A 15,875-nucleotide genomic window follows, 5' to 3' on the forward strand; every position below is an offset into this window, starting at 1 on the left:
TAACATTAGGGCTCATGCACATGGGCGCAGAGGGGCGTACACCACCAGAAATCGGCTTATTTCTGCAACTGGGGGCCATAGGTGTTTGCATACATGACAGGCTGACAGACGTCTTTGCTGTACAAGTGCAGTTACATGCACGTTATATGCAGATATGGATGAGCGACCCTGGATTCATGCAGCCAGTCAGGTATGTGATTACATCCGCAGCATCAGTCATCCTATCATTGATTTGTAAAGGCTGCTGGCAATGGCTGTATGCAGACACTTATGACTCCCATACGCAGTACTTCTCGTCTGCCACTAGATGTCTTTAGTGTTTTGTGCTGAATGACAGCCAGCATCATTCAACCCAGTTCTTCTGAACTCTGACTGTCATGAACCGGCCTCCTGGGTTCAGATTATTGCTACATTGCATGGTGCTCATGCATCAATATGTAAATGTTGTTCAGTGCAGCAGTATGGGCCGGGACAAGGTCATTAAGAGCCCAAGGCAAAGATGCGAAACTGCGTTCCCCCCCCCCCCCCCCAAGATGTATGTGCATTATGTGTTAGCAAAAATCCCCCCCCCCCCCCGAAAAAAAAGAATTGAGCACTAATCTGCATGCTTACCCCCTAAGTACAAATCACCCCTCCCAGCAGAAATATTTGCCCCCCATACCCCCTCCCAGTTCAAATCCTCTCTCTTCCAAAATCACCCCACCTAGAACAAATCCTCTACCCCTCAAATGTCCCCTCTGGGCACAAATATCCCCCCCCCACTCCAAAGTAATGAAGAAATGTTCTGATACTGAAAAGTAGTGTAAATTGCGCCTCGAAAATACTGCCAAAGAAGAAAAACTTTTTTACACATGTAGTGCTACCCCCATAGGGGTCGCTGGTGAATGTGGTCGCCCCCCACCCGGCACAGCCAGGCACATCGATTTTTTTACTCACTTCAAAGTCAAGAAAAAGTCCTTGCAGCTGTGTTGTTTTTTTTTTTTTTTTTGTCTTTTTATTAGGGGATTGGAACTTTGGAACTTGGATGGGGAAGGGATGATAGAGGATGCCCATTTGATCAGCAAAACTTATGAGGGACTTGAACCATAAACACTCCAGCACAATATTGATTGCAGAACAACAACTCCCAGGACCAGCTAGCACAAGTTTCAGTTCCAGCACAGTCACAGCTGAATCTCGGCGAATGGCCTCTGCGCATAGGGACCCCTATGGTGTAACATGAATAAAAGTCTAAGGGTCTAGCTGTCCTACATGTGGCTACTGCTCCCAGCACCACCTCCTCAGGCCCTGATAGCTCTCTTGGCTGCAGCTGCCCCTTTCTCCTGCCTGTGCCACCACAGTCCTCCTGACTGGCTCTGCACCCATCCCAGACTGCTCCATCCCAGTCCTCTCAGGGGTGCATCCCAGTCCTCTTGGCTGTTCCTTGTTCCTCCTGGAGACTTGCCTGGCAGTGTTCACCCTCTGTCCTCTCCTTGCTCCCGTGCCTCCTGGCCAGGACACCTCTGTGTGTCGTGAAGAGGGTACTGTCTGCACCCAAGCCCAGGTCCATGGTCTTGGCTGTTCCTTGTTCCTCCTGGAGACTTGCCTGGCAGTGTTCTCCCACTGTCCTCTCCTTGCTCCCGTGCCTCCTGGCTAGGACACCTCTGTGTGTCGTGAAGAGGGTACTGTCTGCACCCAAGCCCAGGTCCATGGTCTTGGCTGTTCCTTGTTCCTCCTGGAGACTTGCCTGGCAGTGTTCTCTTGCTGTCCTCTCCTTGCTCCCGTGCCTCCTGGCCAGGACACCTCTGTGTGTCGTGAAGAGTGTCCTGTTTGCACCCAAGCCCAGGTTCATGGTCACTCCCCCCCCCCCCCAGACTGGGGAGCTCCCTCTAAGGTCACAACAATCTAACACTCCATCTCCAGCTTCCACCTGAACATACTCCTCCCCAGCTGGGCTGACCCAGAGTATTTGAGGGAGCCTGCCCCCTGCCAACCCAGGTTGCAGATTGGTTTAGGGCCCTCAGAATACTTCAGGCAGCTCCACCTTACCTCCCCTCCCATTCTTCTGGAAGTTTCCAGCAAGTTCGAGAAGTGGGGGGGGGGGTCTCAGTGAAGTTGCCTGTGAGTCACCCAGCTCTCCCTGGATCTCTCAAACAATAATAATGGATAATCCTGTGATACAGAGATCAAACATATTAAATATATTCATACAAAGTGTCCAAATGTCAATAAAAAATCCATGTATCAAACACTGAAATAATTCTGAAAGTGCTGCTCCACCAAAATGTGCAAAAAAACAACAACTTACCAATGTGCTAGTGCTCGCTTCCACCAGTGTGTTCTGGCTGCTCACCTCATATTTTGACCCCTGTTTCACCAGTGGGTTAAAATCAGCCTAATATCCTATGGGGATATTAAAGAGATCTGTCTGGCGCGCTGCTACTCTGTATCTCCCACCAGGGGCTGACTGGCAACTTTCAGCCCAGGGGGCAAGTACAAACCGGAGGCCCATGGTGCCTCTTTCCATTCTCCCTCTTCCTAGCCTTCTCCTGACCCCCATTCCAGGCGGAAGCTCTGCTCCAGGTACTCTCTACTCACTGGCCAAATCCATGTTCCTGACTTGGCCACCTGGGGGGTTGAGTGTGTAGCTGGGGCAGCTCGGTCAGGGCTGGCCAGGGGACGAGAATCTCCAGTGGGGCATGGAACCGGCCTTGGCTCAGACACAGTTTACACCATCCATGTTAGGGGGGAGTCCTGCGCTCTGTCCTTGTCTTCATCCCACACTCATTAGGTCAGCGATGGGGACTTTTTTCTTCTCTTCACCAGGAATCCTTTAGGCACGTCTGTGTCAAAAGCAGTGCAGCCTTTTTACGGGGCATCAGAGAGGCCTAGGCAGCAATTGCCCCCCTGCCCCAGTCCTCCCCTGTCTCCCAGTCTTTCCTGCTAGCTCACTGAGCCTTGGATCTCGCTGGGGGTGTCGGGTATAAAAATGCAAAATCTAGCACTCTCCATTTATAAAATGTTATTGCTCCAGATAAAAAGAAAGATTAAACACTCACAAACAATTATACCTCCGGCTGTGCGATCGCGCTATCTAGTGGCTATTGAACCAAACGACATACAGGTACGTCGATTCACGCAATAGAGCCACACTGCCATAGTATATACGCGATGGGCGGTCGGCAAGGGGTTAATATCCCCAGAGGGGAACCGCTGATTTTTACCCACTGGTGAAACTGAGTCAAAATATGAGGTGAGTGGCCAGAGCACACTGGTGGAGGCGAGAAATTGCACATTGGAAAGTTTTGTGTTTTTTTGCACATTTTGGTGGAGCAACACGTTTAGAATTATTTCAGTGTTTAATACATTAATTTTTGGGGGATTTGGACACTTTGTATGAATTTATTAAATATTTTTGATCACTGTTATATTGACAATTATTATTGTTTGGGAGCAATATATATTATATATGGAAAGCCCTGGGGCCATGTTAACATTTTTTTTATAGAATTCCTAGTTTGAAAAAAAAAAAATATATATATATATATATATATTTTTTTTTTTTTTACAGTATTCTGAGATTAAAAGAATTCTGAGATTCAAGGTTTCAAAATCAGAATTCTAAGATTACTATGGAAGAGCCCTGGGTCCATCATAAAAAAAATTTATTACAGAATTCCGAGTCTTCTGAGTCTCCGAGATTCTGAGTTTACAAGTTTGGGCCATGTTAAAATGTATAAAACACAATTCTGAGTTTGAAAGTCAGAATTTTTGAGATTAAAAGTTCTGAGTTTGAAACTCAGAATTCTGAATTTGAATCTCAGAATTCTGACTTTGAAACTCTGAATTCTGACTTTTAATCTCAGAATTCTGACTTTTAATTTAAGAGTTGTGTTTAATAAATGTTAGCATGACTCAAACTTATAAACTTAGAATTCTGACTTTCAAAATCAGAATTCTGTAATAAAAACATTATATAATGGCCCCAGGGCTCTTCCATAGTAATCTCAGAATTCTGATTTTGAAACTCAGAATTCTGACTTTTAATCTCAGAATTCTGAAAAAAAAAAAATTTTAAACTAAGAATTCTATATAAAATAAAAAATAATAAATAAAAATGTTATAATGGCCCCAGGGCTCTTCCATACACAATTCTGAGTTTGAATGTCAAATTGTTTGAGATTAAAAGTTCTGACTTTGAATCTCAGAATTATAACTTTTAATCTCAGAATTATGTTTAATAAATGTCAGCCTGGCCCAAACTTGTAAACTCAAATTTCTGAACTTTCAAACTCAGAATTCTGCAATACAATTTTTTTTTTATGATGGCCCCAGGGCTCTTCCATAGTGTTTATTTAAATTTTAGCATTTTAGCTCAAACTTGTAATCTATGGAAGAGCCCAGGGGCCATCATAACGTTTTTTCTTTTTTTACAGAACTCTGAGATTTAAAGTCAGAATTCTGAGATTACAACTTTGGACCATGCTAAAATGTATTAAATACAATTCTGAGTTTGAAAGTCAGAATTTGTGAGAATAAAAGTTCTGAATTTGAAAGTCAGAATTCTGAATTTTAATCTCAGAATTCTGACTTTTAATCTCAGAATTGTGTTTAATAAATGTTAGCATGGCCCAAACTCAGAATTCTGACTTTCAAACTCAGAATTCTGTAATAAAAAAAAATTCTATGATGGCCCCAGGGCTCTTCCATAATTATACACTGCTGATGTTTTAGTGGTTTGTTTTATATTTAACCCCTTTACACCCTTTACACCGACCGTACGCAAATATGTGGCCTCAGCTTTCAGGGGTTGTACCCGGGGTGATGCCTGCGGCTCCAATAAAATTAACCCCTTCCCTGCCAGTGTCATTTTTACAGTAACAGTGCATATGTATAGCACTGATTACTGTAGTAATGTCACTGGTACCCCCAAAAGTGTCAAAAATGTCAGTCAAGGGTCCGATCTGTCCGCCGCAATGTCGCAGTCCCGCAAAATAAAAAAAAATCGCAGATCGCCACCATTACTCTTTAAAAAAAAAAAACACCAAAAATGACAGAAATCTTTCCCTTAGTTAGTTGGCCAAAAATTTAAAAAAATTTAGATTTTTACATTTTTTTGGGGGGGGAATTTCATATAAAAAAATTTGAAAAATATTGTTATTTTTTCAAAATTTACGCTCTTTTTTTGTTTATAGCGCAAAAAGTAAAAATCGCACAGGTGATCAAATACCACCAAAAGAAAGCTCTGTTTGTGGGAAAAAAAGGACGTAAATTTTGTTTGGGTACGGCGTCGCACGGCCGCGCAATTGTCAGTTAAAGTCGCACAGCGCCGAATCGCAAAAAGTGGCCCAGATGTAAGACAGCAAAATCCTCCGGTGGTAAAGTGGTTAATATAATTTAATTTTTTTACACTATCTATGACCACAGAGATATACGCACACCTTATAGATATCCCTTGAAGCGCGGTACTTCCCCCCATTTTTTATGTCTTTTAACTGTGTGGTTAACAGTAACAAGTACAAGCGGCATTAAATCGGTAGTATAGTGCTTTTTGACACTTTTAACTACAGGTAAGCCTATAATGCGGCTTACCTGTAGGTACAATTAATATCTCCTAAACCGGCACGGTTTAGAAGATATTTGCATGCATGCAGCCGCTCACGCGAGCGGCGCATGCGCTCTGAAGGTCCGGCAGACCTTCAGCTTTCCATGCCGGAAGCTTGCTGGAAAATGACTCCCACGCGCATGCGCAGGAGTGACATAATCGAGGCTCCGGCCACTCACAGCGCCGGAGCCGCCGAACCCGGAAGAGACGACGAGGGATCATGTCAGCTCCTACAGCGATGTCCGGGGGTCCGTGTCAGGGCTTCGTTCTAAGGTAAGTAATACATAATGAGCTAGTATGCCATGCATACTACCTCATTATGCCTTTGTCTTGCAGGTTTTTTTTTTTTGCAGGTTTACAACCGCTTTAAGGGTATTCACACCTAGGTCTCTCAGGACAGCGCGAGATTCACACCCACACACATACAAAGCCTAGGAGTTTGTTGGTTCCCAAGTGACTCCAAACATGGGCATCCGCAGGTAGGGGCAAGGGGGGGCAAATGCCCCCCCCCCCTGGAATCTCAACTTCCCCTTTTATGTGGTTGTTAAGCCACTTTATACCATCCTGTCTGTTCTGTTTAATAATCATGTGTGCCTGTGTGTCTGTGTTTTAAAAAAAATAGGCTGTTCTTTACCAGTTTTCAGAGGGCCGAGCGCCGCTCACGTGACCCGTCGGCTCTCTCCTCTCTCCGGCTGACAGCTGCCTGCAGCAGGCGGGGCCAAGGATTCCTCACTGATGTCAGTTGGGAGGGGAGGAGGAGGGGAAGAGGAGAGGAGGAGAGAGGTGGCGGGTCACGTGAGCGGCGAGTGACACTCTATACTTGTAAAGAATGGCTTATTTTTATAAAGAAAAACAGACACGGGGCATACAGGATTATTAAACAGACTGTAGACACGATATGAAACTACAGCAGCAGGAGAGGAGGGGGGTGGGCAATGACACAGGAGCAGACAGGCAGGGAGGGAGGGGGGAGAGGACAGAGGAGGACAGGAGGGCTGCGGATGGTGGAGGCACGTAAACTGACCACAGTGTCAGGGCTCAGCAGCCATGGTATACCGTGGTCAGTTTACAGAGGGGAGGGTATAGCCAGGCAGGATCAGCCAGGTATTTTAGGTGATAGAAGGGGCCAAATTACACAGCAAAGCACTGTGCTGTACAACATGCTTTAAGGGAATATACTCAAAATAAGTATAATGACTAAGCCCCTCCCCTTCATGACATTGTTGAAAAGGGGCAGAGCATGGGTGACCTTAAAATTATGCCCCCCCCCCCCTGAAAAAAGTTCTGCGGACGCCCATGACCCCAAACATTTTCTATTGAACTTTATCTAAATTTAGGATGTACTATCGTACTGTCACATGTATGACCAGCTTCAGTTCTACAAGAATAATAGTTTGGTGAAAGTCCCGGCATGGTTGGCTACAGCTGAACTAAATTCTATTTTGCTTATCGAGACGTAGAAAAGTATTTTTTTCTGGAGGAGGGTTTTTCTTGCATACATTACGGGTGGGGGGCGCTAGGAAGGTGGAGGTTGTAGGGACCGATGACCTTTCTGCAGGAACTCCTTTCTAAAGGATGACCTTCATTTTCTCTTTTACACCTCGGGAGGGGGTGGGGAGTTATTTCTGCAATGTACAAAGAGAGAGGACACAACAATAAAAGTATGTTTAGGCACAGCAGTAAAACTTTAAAGCTTGAAAAAAAAAAAAAGAAAAGAAGATGAACGTAAAACAAAGTTTCACAAGTTCAGAAACAATTTATTATTTGTGAGTTTTTCAGGAAACGCCAACATGTTTAACCACTTGCCGACCGCCGCACGACTATCTACGTCGGCGTCAGCCCCTCACAGGCAAAGTGACGTAGGGCTACGTCACTAGCTTGTGAGGGTCTAGGGAGCGAGCGCGCGCCCCCGGAGGCGCGCTCCCGCTCCCGAGTGGTCACGGACCCCCCCGCGCGTGTGACCGGCGGACCCGATGTCCGCCGGCCACTCTGCGATCGGCGGGGGAGAGGGAGAATGTCAGGCAGCTTGTGTAAACAAGCTGCCTGTCATTCTCCTCGCTGTATGAGAGCTGATCATCTGGATCTAGTATGTAGATCCGTTGATCAGTCTGCATACAGCTGAAGCCCCAGCCAATCACAGTTAGAATCACGCCCCTAGGGACACACACAGCCCCTCCCTCTCAAATAAAGTTAACCCCTTCACTACCAGTGTATTTTTACAGTAACAGTGCATATATATAGCACTGATTACTGTAGAAATGTCACTGGTAACCCCAAAAGTGTCAAAAATGTCAGTCAAGGGTCCGATCTGTCCGCCGCAATGTCGCAGTACCGCAAAAAAAATCGCAGATCGCCGCCATTACGCGTTAAAAAAAAAAACAACAAAAATGACAAAAATCTTTCCCTTAGTTAGTAAACACAATAACTTTTGCGCAAACCAATCAAAATACGCTTTTTGCAATTTTTTTTACCAAACATAGGTAGCATAAAACAAATTGGCCGAAAATTTTAAAAAATTTTGATTTTTACATTTTTTTTGGGGGGAATTTCATATAAAAAAAAGGGAAAAATATTGCTATTTTTGCAAAATGGACGCTCTTTTTTTGTTTATAGCGCGTGATCAAAAAATCGCACAGGTGATCAAATACCGCCAAAAGAAAGCTCTGTTTGTGGGAAAAAAAGGACGCCAAATTCGTTTAGGTACAGCGTCGCACGACCGCGCAATTCTCCGTTAAAGTCACGCAGTGCCGAATCGCAAAATACCCCCTGGTCGGAATGGGGGTAAAATCTTCCGGGGCTTAAGTGGTTAAGAGTCGGTTCACATTAGCACGACTTGTCAGGCGAATTGGTCAGCCTGACAAGTCGCGCTCCCTCGCAGTCCATTGACCGCTACAGGAGCCGTTCTAATAGGAGCGACACAAGTCGCTCCGACTTAGAAAAAAGGGTCCTGTACTACTTTGGGGCGACCTCGGAGCGACTTGCATAGACTTCCATTATGTGAAGTCCCTGCAAGTCGCTCCGAAGTTGTGGTGCATGGGACTGACAAGTCGCCTCCCGAAGTAGTAAGGAGTCGTGTCGCCCCAGTGTGAACCGGCTCAAAGAGTACAAAAGGACCCCATCATTGGGACTACAAACAAAACAAATTCAATAAAAAAATACAAGAAATACACAATATCGCCAAAAGTATTGGGACGACGGCCTTTACACACACATGAACTTTAATGGCATCCCAGTCTTAGTCCATAGGGTTCAATATTGAGTTGGCCCACCCTTTGCAGCTATAACAGCTTCAACTCTTCTGGGAAGACTGTCCACAAGGTTTAGGAGTGTCTATGGGAATTTTTCATGAGGTCAGGCACTGATGTTGGACGAGAAGACCTGGCTCGCAGTCTCTGCTCTAATTTATCCCAAGGACCTCAGGTAGAGGTCAGGACTCTGTGCAGGCCAGTCAAGTTCCTGCACCCCAAACTCGCTCATCCATGTCTTTATGGACCTTGCTTTGTGCACTGGTCCAAATCATTTGGTGGAGGGGGGATTATGGTGTGGGGGTTGTTTTTCAGAGGTAGGGCTTGGCCCCTTAGTTCCAGTGAAGGGATCTATTAGGGCGTCAGCATACCAAGACATTTTGGGCAATTTCATGCTCCCAACTTTGTAACAAACAGTGGGTAGGCTGGCGCTCAGGATGGTTACTAGAGATCAGTGTGACGAGCATATTATAAATTGTCATAACTCTAGATGACAGTGGTGCAACTATGTATAGAACATACTGTGAGAATATGGAAGTCCATCGAGGAAGAAGAGGCAGTCCGCAGCAGAGGGCAAGCTACGCAAAACAGGAAAAGTCAGGGCTCTGTGAAAGGGATGAGAGAAAAGAAACACGGAGCGCCTCTAAGTGCAGTCTGCTTTAATCAACGATTACACATACAATGTAACAACTCATATGAGGTACAGGGGTTATAGGCTCAAACAATGGTGGCGGCAGTTGGTAGTAAGTCCAGTTTCCAAAGGTGGAATACGGGTGGAAGCCACACACATACAGCGGGGAGACAGACTGAGCCTCATGTGAGTTGTTACATTGTATGTGTAATCACTGTTTAAAGCAGACTGCACTTAGAGGCGCTCCGTGTTTCTTTTCTCTGCTCCCAACTTGGTGGGAACAGTTTGGGGATGGCCCTTTCCTGTTCCAACATGACTGCACACCAGTGCACAAAGCAAGGTCCATAAAGACATGGAAGAGGGAGTTTGGGGTGGAGGAACTTGACTGGCCTGCACAGAGTCCTGACCTCAACCCGACAGAACACATTTGGGGAGATCTAGAACAGAGCCAGGCCTTCTTGTTGAACATCAGTGCCTGACCTCAAAAATGCACTTCTGGAAGAATGGTGAAACATTCCCATAGACACACTCCTAAACCTTGTGGACGGCCTTCCCAGTAGAGTTGAAGCTGTTATAGCTGCAAAGGGTGGGCCAACTCAATATTGAACCCTACAGACTAAGACTGGGATGCCATTAAAGTTCATGTGCGTGTAAAGGCCGGCGTCCCAATACTTTTGGTAATATAGTGTGTTTTGTGATATTCATGGGGTTTCACTCAAATATAGCGTCTCCCAATGAGCCCAGCCAAGGAATACAGTTTCAGGCTTGTTGGCCTCTTTAATTTAAAGAGAAAGTACAGTTCCCAAAAAAAACAGTTGCCTTCACAGTGGTTTCCACCATCATTTCAAACGTAAAGGAAATAAAATGACACCAAGCCTCCTGGCTTCCTCCGGCGGGGTCACTGCTCAGGCATCAAGTCTACGCCTTTGGTTTTGTCCCTAAAATCGGCTCTCAGGACCACTCTGCTCACATGCAACTCTGCAACTCTGTCTCTGCTCTCTTTGTTGCAGCGCTCTGCTGAGAGCGGGGTTGGACATCCCTCTTCTAGACACTTTACCCAAGTTTGGGCCCAACCTCTCTCCATCTAGCTGCTAGTTTGGAGGATCCTAGGCAAGATAGCCCTGTACAGAGAACAGAGTGCATTGGCCGAGTCAGGGCTGCCGACAGAAATTGCGGGGGCCCCGTACTGACCCCGCCCCCCCCCCACAGAAAATATTGAAGCAATATTTTGCTACACCGAAAATGTAAAATTGTATTAAGGTAATAATTGAAGCTCTATGTGTGAATGAGGTCTTGGGGGTCATTCACATGGACCATGTGGCCCGTACAGAATGAATCAGTGAATTGTTTATGTCGCTGGAGCCACCTGGAGTTGTGTGCAGGCGGCCTATGGTACACTATGTGGCTGCATGAACACATCTGCAGGTCCTAATTTAAAAGGTGTGTTGGTGCAGGTGTACAATCCCAACATGAACAGTGGACATTTGGGGGCCACTCACCCACATCTGCCAGATTTACCACTTTAAGACCAGGCCTATCTTTGACACTTGTTGTTTACAAGCTAAAAATTGATGTTTTGATAACTTGGTGCATGTATCAAGTTCCCAAAATGGAGTAATAGTTCAACGCGTTTCATCGCTTCTTCAGAAAGCACCCCTTTTGGGAGAAACCAATATATCTCTAAGCAGGGCCGCTGATAGGGGGGACCACCAGCCCTCTTGTAGGGGGCCTGAGCACACAGGGGGGTCCACACAGAGAGGGGGATTAGTGATGGACAACAAATACAGAAATCTTCCTCCAGCACCTGAATCTGATCTGTCCCTCTCCCTGCTATCAGGGATCCCTCACTAATCCCTCTCCCTGTGTGGGCCCCCCTCCCTCCCGGCACTTATCTCTGCTCAGGAGTTTATTTGTAACTTTGTTTCTCTCTCTCTGTCTCTCTGATCACTGAGCTCCAACTGCCCAGCCTGGATATTTTTCTCATCTCATCTTCTTTTTTATTTAACATCGTTTTTTTTTTTTTAGATTTAGCAGGAATAATGCGAGTTATGTTATATTTGTGTCTGCTAATAGTGATTTTGTTGTAATTTTAGCTAAATATATCTTTAATATTTTCTTGGGGGGGGGGGCCCTGCCAGGTAGTCTGTACGGGGCCCCGCAATTTCTAACAGCAGCCCTGTCTCTAAGAATATAACAAAAATACAAGGCAGCATGGTAAAAATATTTTTCAAAATAATAAAAAATATATACAGAAAATAATCAGCTGCAGACAGAAAGCTCTCTAGTCGTTTGCATGTAATTGGCCATGCAGCGATTACCTGCATATGATCTGCCCTGGACGCTGTATGACCAATCACAAGTGTGAATGGGGCCCTATACTGTAGAACATTTTGTACATTTTCACGTGTTTTACTTTCTGAGTTTTTCTTTCTGGGGAAAAAAAGAAAACAAATGCCTAAAACACAAAATGTAATTTTTTTTAAATGTATTTATTTTTATTTTATGTTTTATTTTATGTTTTGCAGCATGGTCCATCCTTCAAGTCAAAGTGCGGAGCACGTCGTCCAAAGACTCCATAGTGGGACTTCTTGTAGCAAAGGTAATGTCCTGTACAATGACATGCAGTGCCTTGAAAAAGTATTCACACCCCTTGAAATTTTCCACATTTTCCCATGTTACAACCAAAAACGTAAATGTATTTTATTGGGATTTTATGTGATAGACCGACACAAAGTGGCCATAATTGTGAAGTGGAAGGAAAATGATAAATGATACAAATAAATCTGTGAAAAGTGTGGCTGCATTTGTATTCACCCCCCGGAGTCAATACTTTGTAGAACCCCCTTTCCCTGCAATTACAGCTGCAAGTCTTTTTGGGGATGTCTCTACCAGCTTTGCACATCTAGAGAGGACATTTCTCCCCATTCTTCTTTGCAGAATATCTCAAGCTCTGTCAGATTGGATGGAGAGCAGCGTCTGTGAACAGCAATTTTCAAGTCTTGCTACAGATTCTCAATGGGATTTAGGTCTGGACTGTGACTGGGCCATTCTAACACATGAATATGCTTTGATGTAAACCATTCCATTGTAGCTCTGGCTGGATGTTTCGGGTCGTTGTCCTGCTGGAAGGTGAACCTCCGCCCCAGTCTCAAGTCTTTTGCAGACTCTAACAGGTTTTCTTCTAAGATTGCCCTGTATTTGGCTCCATCCATCTTCCCATCAACTCTGACCAGCTTCCCTGTCCCTGCTGAAGAAAAGCATCTCCACACCATGATGCTGCCACCACCATGTTTCACGGTGGGGATGGTGTGTTCAGGGTGATGTGCAGTGTTAGTTTTCTGCCACACATAACGTTTTGCTTTTAGGCCAAAAAGTTCAATTTTGGTCTCATCTGAGCAGAGCTCCTTCTTCCACATGTTTGCTGTGTCCCCCACATGGCTTCTCACAAACTGCAAACAGGACTTCTTATGGCTTTCTTCCACCAATGGCTTTCTTCTTCTCACTCTTCCATAAAGGGCAGATTTGTGGAGCGCACGACTAATAGTTGTCCTGTGGACAAATTCTCCCACCTGAGCTGTGGATCTCTGCAGCTCCTCCAGAGTTACCATGGACCTCTTGGCTGCTTCTCTAATTAATGCTCTTCTTGACCCGGCCGGTCAGTTTAGGTGGACGGCCATGTCTTGGTAGGGGCCCGGCCGGTCAGTTTAGGTGGACGGCCATGTCTTGGTAGGGGCCCGGCCGGTCAGTTTAGGTGGACGGCCATGTCTTGGTAGGTTTGCAGTGGTGCCATACTCTTTCCATTTTCCCATGATGGATTGAACAGTGCTCCGTGAGATGTTCAAGGCTTGGGATATTTATCATTTATACCCTAACCCTGCTTTATACTTCTCCACAACTTTATGCCTGACCTGTCTGGGGTGTTCCTTGGCCTTCGTGATGCTGTTCACTAAGGTTCTCTAACAAACCGCTGAGGGCTTCACAGAACAGCTGTATTTATACTGAGAATACATTACACACAGATGGACCCTATTTACTAATTAGGTACTTCCGAAGCCAATTGGTTACAGTAGATATTAGTTAGGGATATCAGAGTAAAGGGGGCTGAATACCAATGCACACCACACTATTCAGATATTTATTTGTAAAAATATAATATTTGTGTTAGTCTATCACAAATTTCCAATAAAATACATTTACGTTTTTGGTTGTAACATGACAAAATGTGAAAAATTTCAAGGGATATGAATACTATACGAGGCACTGTATGGAGCAGGTTTCTAGGTAAATTTAGTTTAGCCTATCTGTACTTATTGGACTAGGGTTTTATTGCTCAGTGTTTCACAGGCTGCTGTTCTGTTACTTCCCCCTGTCTTCTAGAGCAGGGCTTCCCAAACTTTTTGGGGCCGAGACCCACTTCTGAATACAGTTATTTTTCGGGACCCACTTGCATGTAATTGAATATTGTAAAGCGCTACAGAATTTGTTGGCGCTATATAAATGCAAATAATAATAATAATAATGCATATTTTAAAGGGAGGGGGATGTTAAATTAAACATATCAATTTACTACTTTTCAATTTATTATTGAATACACCTGCCAGATGTTCTAAGTGAGGGGTCAGAAACCTGTGGCATGTGTGGCATATAAGCGGAGTTGTAAGTAATCAGCACCCTCATAGACAGTATAAGGCAGGCAGAGGACAGAAATCAACCACCCCAGGACAGTGATCAGCAGGCTATATGGCACTCACCCTCCTTCCTCTCCCAGCGGTCCACAGTGAAGGTGAAGCCCCTGTTTACCCTCTCCAGGGCCCAGCACACCTCACCCAGTGTCTCCATGATGAGGAGCTCTATGCTGGTCTTGGTGTCCTGGCTCTACTCCTTCAGATCCTCTACTGGGGTCACAGAAGCTGCCATGAACTCCTGACACCACCAGGCCAGCTGGTCCTCCTATGATACCGAGGCTGCCATCTCTGCCCGCTTTAGCTGAGAGAATCCCGCCGCCAGTCTAGCCACCACCGCTGCCACCAGCAGGACCAAGGAGCTGGCTCTGCACCCCATGAACATATCCTACATAACAGCCAACATCCGTACTCACTGATGCAAGTATCCCCCTTGCAGGAAATGCAGACCAGCCTCCATAAACTGCGTGGGCGGGGTACTGAATCCATCGCGATTTGACTGCTCGGGCTCTCTGTAATTTGTGCGGGCTCACACAGAACAGTTTAAGCGGGCCCGCTCTCAGTGATTTCCGGCTCAGCGCGGCCCACTCACACGCAGTTCGCGACCCACCAGTGGGTCCCGACCCACAGTTTGGGAACTCCTGTTCTAGAGGCTTCTCCCAAGTATATTGGGAGGGAGAGCATAACAGGCAGCCTGAATATTTATGGAACTCCAGCCAATCCCTGGGGAGGGGTGGCCAGAAGCTTGAGGAAGAGCCCATAAATAGTCAGATGCCTGAACAGCAGTGCAGTGATCCTGAGTCCAGTTCTGCAAGAGGAGACCCCTGTACAGGAGCTTTGCCCCTGGGGAAGGAATGCTAGCAAAGCCTTTTTTGAGGACCCTGAGATCCCAGCTAGGCTTCACTAGGGGGCCTATTTGCAGATCCATTGTCCTTGTCAAGCTGGGTCAGGAGGAAGCTCAACCAGGTTGAAGTTGGTCGGCAGGAGGCCAACTGTCTTATGGTGGTGTAAGTCTACATCTCCCTCACTAGGAAGAGTCTGTGGATATTGGCAGGAGGCAACCCGTGATCCTGTGGTTAAGGGACTAAATGACGCCCAATGTTGAGGAGAAGTGGCAGTGTGTGGCTTTTAAACAGTTTAAAAAAAACTGTTAGGACCCTTTCACACGGCCGCTCCGCTTGTCCGCAAATCATCCTATTTTTTTGCGGATGATTTGCAGACATAATGTAAGTGAATGGCATTGCGGATGTCAGCAGAATACCATCCGCTGACATCCGATTTTCCTCCTTTCAGTTCTGTTCTGTTTTTTGGAACTGAACAGAACCCTATTCTTCATCCGTTCAAAAAACGGAAAGGAAGGAAAATCGGATGTCAGCGGTGTCATCCGCTGACATCCGCAATCCCCATAGACTTACATTATGTCCGCATATCATCCGCAAACGGATGGGATTATATGCGGGCATACGGAGCGGATGACACAAATGTCATCCACTCCGTGAAAAAAAAAAAGTCCCGCAGCGGAGAAGAAATGCGGAGCGGCCGTGTGAAAGTAGCCTTACATTCCGGCATGTGACGGGAATGTAACTATTACATTGATTGTGCTCTCAACCCAACTGTCAAACCATCAAATCTCTGGTGTCATAACAGCATCATGGCAGTTGAAGATCAAACAGAGGCCAAGATGGCAGCTTCCTTGGCTGAAAACGATAGTAGGGTTTCGTTCGGCTTTAATA

At 45.6% G+C, this 15,875-nt stretch overlaps 1 protein-coding gene across 1 annotated transcript in view; it reads left to right on the forward strand.

Annotated features, from left to right (window-relative positions):
• The window catches only part of LOC309556399 (uncharacterized protein), a gene marked incomplete at both ends in the record, with an annotated part of 31,615 nt that overhangs the window by 12,893 nt on the left and 2,847 nt on the right, over positions 1-15,875 (forward strand). The window contains 1 exon segment of the mRNA XM_082258863.1: positions 11,986-12,059. Coding sequence (XP_082114989.1) covers positions 11,986-12,059 — 74 coding nt within the window.

This window comes from Pelophylax lessonae (assembly GCF_965119305.1).
Source record: "Pelophylax lessonae genome assembly, chromosome: 5".
In the NCBI taxonomy this organism is placed as follows: domain Eukaryota; kingdom Metazoa; phylum Chordata; class Amphibia; order Anura; family Ranidae; genus Pelophylax; species Pelophylax lessonae.